Source organism: Rhinolophus hipposideros (genome assembly GCF_964194185.1).
Source record: "Rhinolophus hipposideros genome assembly, chromosome: 6".
In the NCBI taxonomy this organism is placed as follows: domain Eukaryota; kingdom Metazoa; phylum Chordata; class Mammalia; order Chiroptera; family Rhinolophidae; genus Rhinolophus; species Rhinolophus hipposideros.
Window position 1 is genome coordinate 36,413,241 of NC_138052.1, and position 9,848 is coordinate 36,423,088.

Genomic DNA, 9,848 nt, shown 5'->3' on the forward strand with positions numbered 1-9,848 from the left:
GCAGATTCTGATTCAATACATCCACAGAGGGGCCGAGACTCAGCATTTCCAACTAGCTCCTAGGTGATGCTGATGATGCTCCGGGCATACCCTTTCAGTGGAGAGGTCTAACTCAATGACATACTTGACAATCTAAGTTAAATCTCAGTGACATTACAAATGATTCATTACATAGAAGCATTTGGATAGATTTTTACCAGTGGTCTGTTTTTTTCTAATATGTTTACATTGGTGCAAAACAACACACGTCCCACAGATGAGAGCTTTAGGATAAATTGACCAGGCAGATAGTACTGAGTTGTAAACAACTGGAGAAAATATTTATAAAAGTTGAAAACATGATTCCATTACCTGAATTGATATTTATTCTAGACATTGGCAACTCCCGGAAACTGGACTTCTCCAAGAACAGTTTCTATGAACTGGGGAATGTTCACACAGCAGCAACCTGATTCCTTGTTCTATTGACAAAGAAAGATTGTTAGCCTTTCCTACAATAAAACAAAACCTCTAAGAGTCCAATTGTCTATCTAGATAGTCTCAAACAAAGAAGCATAATAATTTCCACCAAGGTAATTTAGGACTATGACTTAGATCTGCCAGTAGCCCCAGTGGCCTAAGGATAAAATCCTGTGGTGGTTTGAACGTTCCAAAGCTCCAAGCACCACAGTTGTCCGGGATCCAGAACACCTGAAGTGACATCCATTTGTAGATATGTACTAACTGTACTAAATCATTTGTATTATTGCAACTAACATTTATTGAGGGCTTACTGGGTGCTAAACACTTGACAGTCAATATCCAATCCTCAGAGACAGACACTATTGCTATCCAACTTAAAAATGAGACAAATGAGATTGGACAGCATAAATAATATACTATACCATCAGAATTGAAAGTGGGAGTACCAGGATTTGAATACAAAACATCCCACCAGAGTGCCTATATTTTTACCCTTTACTAACAAAAATGTTTGATAAAGCCCTTGCTTGTGTTTGCTGTTTGAAGTGATGTTTTCTTTATTCATTTCTTCCACAGTTTCAACAGTTTAATTATACCTGGTTAAGACTTATTAAACATGGAGAACGGTGCTTGTTTCCCATCCCTGATAAGGGAGACCTGGGGCTGCACCCTTGTGATAACAGAAACAAAAGGCTAAAATGGCTACACAAATCAACATCAGTCTTTCATTCAGAACTGGTAAGCAAAATATTTATACCTCTTCTTTACCACAAATCCAAATTTCAACTAAATGTGACATCAAACCCTCATTGTCAGCTTCCTCAATCAGAAGCTTTAAGTGTGTTTGTGACAATAGAGGCAGTGTGAAAGTTCATACAGAGAGATAAACAGATATTTTTATAAATGGTCAAGTCTTTTTTTTTCTTTTATAAAATTTATCTCAAATCAGTTATTTTAAATGGAAGTCACCATATTCTCTTGGTTATATTGCTATCATCATCTATGTTTCCAAAAGTCATTTGCTTTAGTCAATTAACAATGCCAAAAGTCAGGCTTATAGGCTAGAATTTGTTCTCATTAGTTACTAGAAAAGCTTATAGGGACAGACAGTACATGGGGAAAGTTAGGAGCAGTGTTTTCAATAAGCCCTGCATTTTAACGTGAATCTGGTTCCACATTCTGCCTCCTTTCCATACCAGGAGATATTTTCTCATGCCCTCTGGCTTCCAGAGACCCGGGCTCTCCAGGGTTACTACAGCCAGCTCCCACCAGCTTGTAGTAGCTAGTTGTATTCAGTTCTTGCCAACTTCACATTCAGTGATACTGCTTTGTAACTTGAAACCAGCCCTGATGGGATTATTTACATCCATGCTACAAATCAAGAGGTGTTTTTCCAGAGGTCCAGTGGTTAATATTTATCACCAGAACATCCCTGTTCTACCCTATTCACTCAAAGTCCTCTTGATTTTTCCCAATTCTATCTTAACAAGGTACAAAGTCATAAGCATTGTGTAGGACCTTAGGGTAATAGAAATAATGTAAGGACTGCCTTCCCAAATTTTCTGTCTCATTAGGAGGTAGCCACCAATCCACTATTTGCATTGAGTTTATGGAGACCATTATTTTGCTCAGAGATGGCTCCAAAGTAAGCACACCTTTTCCCTGGGAATGCCTCCATCCTTTTGAGGCACAGCCAGTGACTATACTCGTCAGGTTATTTTTCTTCCTGCCCAGGGTAAAAATCAGGGCCTGAGCCACATATTCTTTAGTCTTTTTCCCTTTAGATCTTTTCTGTTATATTTCAATTCCATCTGGACATATTTTTTCTTTAGTGATAAAGTTTATTATTGAGTTATTCAGAAAAAATAGGAATTACTAGTATATACTAGGCTAATTTTATGTTATATAGTGTTGGGGAAATCCATAAATGTCTATGAAATAAATTACATCTTACCTTCTACTCTCTTAACCCCATGCTAAAGGACAGAGGGAGGGAGGGAAAGAAAGAAAAGGAGGGAGAGGGAGAGAAAGAGCGAAACGAAATAGGAGAGCAAGAGCAAGAGCGAGAGAAAGAATATATATATGAGAACGAGAACACAGTCCTTACCTCCAGAAGTAAATCTGAGAATGGAAAAGATTTCAGGCTGGTGAAATGAGCAGGCAGTTATTAAATCACATAGGCTTATTTACAAACTGGGTTGTCCTCATTGATAATTTAAGACTTAATTAGTTGATTTTTATATAGACCCAATTTTGGTCACCCTAAATGGTAAGCCGATTTGTAAAGGATGTGATATAATTAAGAAGGGAAACATTAAAAAGCTGTTTCCCTACCTTGTTTGTGCTGGTGACTTTGTAACATGTTACAGAATTGCCTTCTGTCTTGGTTTCCCCTTTTCATACTGCTAGATTTCATGGAGATAAATATCTTGATAATGTTCTTTCTTCCTTTTTCAATATTTTGGTAGTTATCACACTAAACCTTCTAAGTCCCCCAAAACATGTAAGTCTTAAAAACAAGAGAAATTAAGAATAAAAGTAGGAATGTCAGAAGCATGTCTTTCCTTTTAGAAAGCATTAAGAGTTGGGAGCTTCATGGAAGGAGGAAGGATAATAGTGAGCTTGACCCTGGATATGAATGAATTATTAAAATTATACATTTCTAAATCAGCATTTAAAAGATGTTCTCTAGGTCAGCCCTTCCCAAATGTTCTGGATTTTAGCCACCTAAAAGGAAAGAGTTTCATAGGTAGCTTTGAGGATTTGGGTCGTGGAATGCCCCTCCACCACTAGTTCTTACATCAAGTGTCCCTAGGTTGGGGACGAGTTATTTAGTTACCTATTTACAATCCACCAGCCGAACATTGTAGACAATCAAGAATGAATTTGCTCAAGGACAACTCCTTTACAAAACCTTGAACATACTCAAGCATTATAGTTCCAAAGTTCTACAAGGGTTTTTGTAGCAGCATCTGTAAAATAAATTATTATGAAGTCACGCATTTGAAATTTTTTAAAAGTATTACATATATATATATAATATATATATTATATATATTATATATATAATATATATATAATATACATATATATAATTATCTTTTTCATAGTCCTGGGTAATTGGCATGTTTGATAAGTGAAAAAACTATAAAGCCCTGAGCAAGTAGGTTATTGACCATTTCTAGGATATCAATGAACATTAATAATAGAACATCTGAAACACCTTTGATATTTTTTCTAATTACATCTAAATTTTCTGGACATCAGAAATTATGTACTCACAGATTATGGTAGGGAGATCATAAATAAAATACATCATTTCTAGCATTTTATATTGCAAATTTGCTTTCTAAGTCATGTACTTAATTAAGATATTAACTAATTCATTATTTGTGTGTTTTTTTCTTTACCATCAGTGAGGGAGCCATCATCCATCAAATATAGTAAATGCCATCTGGAATTATTTTCTTTAAATAATGTAGTAATCAGCTACACGATCAGAAAATTTATCTTTAAAGTATGAGGATTTAGTTTGAAATAGAGACAAACTTAATAAAGTCCAAAGCCTTTGTTTATGTTATTCATTTAGTTCAGGATAATTCCTAAAGAATCGAAAATATAAACATCTCTCTTTTTTTATTGGTTGCCACTTCTTTACTCAGTTATCAAAATCAGTCTGTGGCTCATTGCTAGATCCCCTTTCTCTCCAGGTGAATCACATTGTTTTTGGAAACTATCATCAGTTGTTATGCCTGGAAGGAAATTTTTCTCAGAAGACCCTGAAAGTTGCTGCTTGTGACCCAAAGAAGCCATATCAAAAGTGGAAATTTGAAAAGTATTTTGAAGACTGAAGAGGAACAGTTGTTATCTAGTAAACTCATTAGACACTGTGAAAATGATAGTGAACTTGGTGACTGCATTTCCCCATGGTAGTTTAAATTTTCAAAATTAACAACGTTGAATGGAAGATTTAAAAAGTCACATTATTCCAGGTATCAAAAGTTAACTCAGGGAAACAGTCCATCATCTGACTGGAGTCCTTCAGCAGCTCTAGGCAGCCTTTCGAATTGCCTGCTGACTGCCCTGTGCTCAAACTCAGCCTGTAAGTTCCCCATGCCTGAAAATGAAGACAGAAGTACTTGGGGAAGTACAGTGATGCCCATGATTGAGTTTGATAATAACCAGCTATTTTGGCCCACAAGTAGGTTAAAATCAGTGTGCACCTGATCTTTTCTTTAGTACTTTTTCATCCAAAAATAAAATAAAATAAAGAAATAAATGGCTTGCGTTCCTATGGCTAGAAAACCTTGTAAACACACAGCCCTCACATTGGTGAAATCCCTCTAGACTACATGCGCGTTTACCTTCCAGTGTGAAATAGTATTGATATAATACCCCGTGATGGCAGAGTTTTGATCTAGATCACTGCATAATACTTTTTACCAAACTGAGTCTGTGGAAGTATTTTTTTAAGTGAGGACATCAAATGCTTGTTCAGTTCTAGACGTGGACATTGTTTCAGTTCATTTTGTGCTTTTAAAACTATACTAAAAAAATGGTCACAGACGTATGTGGAGGTTAAAAAAGAAACAAGAAAGGCAAAATTAAAGAGGCTGATCACAACACACTGTAGTGACCTAACATACATTTAATCATTGAACATACTCTAACGCAGGACTAAATAAGGGGTTGAAATGAATAAAGCAGAAATAGAGCACTGAAAAAAGTTCTTTAACATAAAATACTACGTTAGATTTAGCAGCATTCACAGTGAGGAAGTATGTTAAAAAAGGGCTCTAAAGATTTCAAACTAGACATAAAGTGAAGGAAACATAATGAAAGGGGAAAAGAATGAGGTAAGCCACTGTGTGGAAGAGAGGTAAGAAAAAATTGCCCTAGACTTGACCCCAAAAGAAAGGGGAGCTGGCACCTCTCTAAGGGGAAATTAATAAAGTCCTTGATGTGGACCTAATGACAACACTGATAAATGTGGGGAAAAGTCCAATATTTCTTTGAACTAAATCAAGTCCCTAATTTAGGTATGACAATAATTGGGACTATCAGAGGAGATCTTAGAAATCCTAACTCTTTTACATTCATTTTAGTAAGAAAATTGACACATTACCTGTCTAAAAATCCCAGGCCAGTTCGTGGGACAATCAGGATCAGAATTTGCATCTTCAAAGACACGGTCATTCTGTTGCCTCAGGTCACTGCCCCAAACAAATCTGTTTCACAGCATTTCTATGAAAGAGATGCATAAACCTTTTTGCTGGGTTTGGGTCTCTGGAGAATAATCATGCTATACGCTTGACAATATTTAAAAAAAAAACAAAAAAACCTTGTTTAGTTGAGCTGATGATAAAAGTGGGCGTCTTTTATTCTGACTTCCTATTTCAAATGTATTTTTAACTCTCAATTAATTACACAAAAGCAGAGAGATAGCTAAAAATTGGAAGGAGAGACCAGTTTGCATATTTGCATCATATTTAAGTTTTTTTCCAAATAATTGACTTTGAAGATGAGATAAGAGAATGATTAGAAAATGAGATCATTCTTTTCAAAACAGAGCCATGTGGAGGATAAAACACAAGTCAGTTGCCAAATGCCTAATTGAATTGCTGACCAAACTGAACATGCTGGGTGCCTCTTGCAATTCTTCCTGTAACTGAAAAATTTTGGAAGGTTATTTTCCCAAAACAGTTTCCACCAAAAACTTCAACCTTTTTCAGAAAAAGAAGAAATATGTTTTGAATACACTTAACTTCAGGTACACTAGTGGAAGAAATGTGAATGTTTTCCTCAAAAAAACCTTCTACAGTCTGTTCAGTGCGTGCTCTTTCTGGTTTTACCTTGAAATACTTATTATATGAAGCTATATTTGAATCTGTAATAACAACATAACAAAGGATTGTTTTCATATATCACAGGTTTGTTCTTGGGTAAAATTTTAGAAACAGCTTTTAGCATGTATTTGCTCAGTTACACGAAGACGTAACATCACTAGTGAGGAATCTTATAGGCCTAAACTTAACATTATTGATTTATTGTGAAATCTACTACCAACATTGTTTTAAGCATTGCCCTCTAAATTTTATTTGCAGAAGACAGTAATAAAGTTATAAATGCTACAAGGTCTTCTGGTACTTCTAATGAGAAACCCTTGCATGGGACACATTAGGGCCCTTGTCAGCCCTGAATTTTTCAGTAGGGGGCTGTGTTATTGGGGACTTCAGAGTTTTCCCTGGATGATCTTAACTTATTGCCTTTCTTAAAAAAAAAAAATGTCTATGCATCTTGTTACCTTAAACACAAGCTTAGTTTTGATAATATTTTACAGGGGCTTATTTGATCAAAAACTAACTCACCAAACCCATCTGAATGCATCTGAGCCTTTTGGTTTGACTTTTTTTTTTTTTTTGATCTTTTTCAACAATTACCCTGAGCTTCCACCCTACTCCTTACAAAGGATGACACAGCTGTTGTTGGTACAACCATGTTTTATCACCAACATCAAATTTGTACGATTCTGCTTGCTGACATTCAATCAGCTGTCATTCACCGGGACAAAAACAACCATGTGCCATGATTACAATGTACTGTTAGCTTCGCCACACTAATTTGGAAACATTCTCTTAGATATTAAAACACCTTGCTTCTAATACCACCTTAGGGATTGTAGAGGAGCAAAGATTCCAGTTATACTGTATGAATTCAATTTCCCCAGTCAACCTTGATTTCTTGAATGGCTTAGAAGGATTTTCAAGGTGCTGTCATGCAAGAAAAAGAAGTTGAGGTACACCAGATAGCACCATCTTTATTTGTTTTAACATCTTTAATTTAACTTCTATATTCAAACACAGGAAAGAAGTTATGGCTCAGATGAAGGCCCCGATATCTTGGATAAAAACAAGGAAATTACAAGGAATAGAAGGAAAATAGATGGGAACTAATTATCTTTGAGTAATTACTATGTGCTCGGCACTTTTTGCGTCCCATCTCACTGTCATACACAACTCAGTGAGATGGGTCTCAATCTCTTCAGTGTGCAGATAAGAGGACGGCTGAGAGGGATTGTCTAACGGCATCCGACTAGTAACAGATAAAACCCAGTTTCTATTATATGTAGAAAGGAAGGAAGGAAGGAAGGAAGGAAGGAAGGAAGGAAGGAAGGAAGGAAGGAAGGAAGGAAGGAAGGAAGGAAGGAAGGAAGGAAGGAAAGAAGAGAGAGTCTCTTTCACTACATCATGCTGCCATGATTCATATATATATATATATATATTTTAAGTAGGACAATCCGCTCGGGTAAGCTCAGTTAATATCCCTTGATTGTGGAGTTAAACTTCTTTGTTTCCCCTCTTGGATGTTGTATAGACAGGAAATAGAAGCTGCACCCCTCTCAGTTAAACAACTGAACTGCAGGCTTAAGGATAACTATCCCCACATTGCTTTGCAGTGGTCTGTCTTCTTGACTTAGTGCCATATACATTCTTTTCCATTTCCTGGAACAAATATGAGAGTGAGAAGCAGGCATAGAGAGATTGTTTCTCTGTGAATAATATTGCCAACTCTTTTTCCCCCAACCATTAATAAAAGCTGACAGATTTCTCAATTTGAACAGAGATGGGAAGTGAAAAAAATTGAGGAATCCTCTAATTTAAAACACAAACCAAGACTTGTAACTTTCTCTTCATTATATAGATTGTCACTGTAGTGCTTTTGCAACAAACTTTGCATAGGTTACTCAACCATTGCTACAAGTCAAAATGTCTTGCAATGAGAAAATGAACACTAAACAAAGGTAATATAGAAAATATTTTTGGTAAACAGCCATCTCATGAACAGGTTTGAATAAGCCACGTAAAGTATTATGTACACCTGATGAGGTTTTATGGATGGTATTTCAGGTGTTAGTGGTGCCTGTGTGTAAAAGAAAGGAAAAGAAACAAAATCACACTAAGCAGATTTAATGCCTCTGTTTTCAACCTAATGGCTTGATTAATAGTTACCATTCCAGTTAGGGTCTCTGCAAGTTTATGTGAGTCTTTGCTTTGAAAAACCAAGCATGAAATTCTCATTTTCCAGCAAATAGAGCAACTTCTAATATGCTGATTTCCTCATGCTGATAGTTATCATCAAATAAGTAACATATAATTTCTTTCAAAACAAAGGCTTTCTATTTTATTATTGATGTAGATATTTGCCCTATATGAATGAAATCTTTATATTAGAGGTTGAAGCTAAAATTTTTGCTAGCATGAATAGATTTTCTTTATTTGACCATTCAAAAACATACAGGTCTTTGTAAATATATGTGTATATAGGTATATAAAGGTATATACCTATATACATATACATTCATTTATATGTTTAATATGAGTCTCTATATTTTATGCTTCGAATTGGGAGAAAGTAAAACCAAGAGTTTCTACTTACAAATAAAATTAAGAAATATTTTTGTGTGTTTTTAACTCTCAAATGCATAGCTTTGTCTGCACCTGGACTTCTGGACAAAAATATCTCAGGTGGATTTTCATTCTGGGTATTGTTTGCCATATTTGAAAGGAGTAACCGAACTCTAAATGATCAAAATGCTTGTTTTTCAGGTTAGGATATGCACTTATCTTAATTCTTCTCCTTCAAACAACTGCCCAAATGTTGCTAGTTTATACTATAAGAAGTGGACATTAGCTCTAAGAAGTGGACAGTAAAACTAGTCAAAGGTCAAACTAGTAATTAGTGAATTTTGTGTTTGATTACGTGAAAACATTTATTAATGGAAAAACTAGATTAAAACTATAGAATATAAAAGAATTTGGTGTCAATTTGAATTTTTTTTAGTATCCAGTGTTTCTGCTTCTGACCAACTGAAGTTATTATAAAGAAGGAATCAAATATGTTACCAGTTGATTTTTAAGTTTCTAAGTAAAAATTCAAATTACTTTCCATATTCATTTCCAAAACTCCAGGAAGTTGGCAGTTAGTTATGAGACATCATCATTTGATTTTGCAGTTTCACAAGTATCTGAGTGATTTCTGCTGCTGATTTCTACCCATGTCATTGTGTTTATCATGTTGATTGTATGGTCTAGTCACTTCACGTGCTTCCTGAGCTGTGTACATGTTTTGATATTCCTATTTATTATGTTACTGTCTGATATTTTAATATGGGTAAATGTTTGCTGTAACTTTTGACCTTATTTTTTATAGACCTTTTGTTTAAACAGAGCAATGAAAGTTTAGGCTTTAAAAGAAGACTTTTTCATATGGTCAAACATATTTCTTTTCTGTTTTTATTTTTTATTTTTTTTGGTAAGACTTTTATTTCACTTTGAAAAACTTAAATGTCCATTCTCCAATTGAACATGTACTGAAAGTACTAACCC

The 9,848-nt window shown here is 35.1% G+C and overlaps 1 protein-coding gene across 2 annotated transcripts in view; it reads left to right on the forward strand.

The window, feature by feature from the left end:
• Positions 1-5,775, forward strand: part of GALNT5 (polypeptide N-acetylgalactosaminyltransferase 5) — a 43,582-nt gene extending 37,807 nt beyond the window's left edge. For both annotated transcript variants that reach the window (XM_081051724.1, XM_081051725.1), the window contains 2 exons: positions 1,039-1,200; positions 4,173-5,775. In XM_081051724.1, the coding sequence (XP_080907850.1) occupies positions 1,039-1,200; positions 4,173-4,313 (303 nt within the window). In that variant the 3' untranslated portion in view covers positions 4,314-5,775. The remainder of the gene's footprint in view (positions 1-1,038; positions 1,201-4,172) is intronic.
• The last annotated feature ends 4,073 nt before the right edge of the window (positions 5,776-9,848 follow it).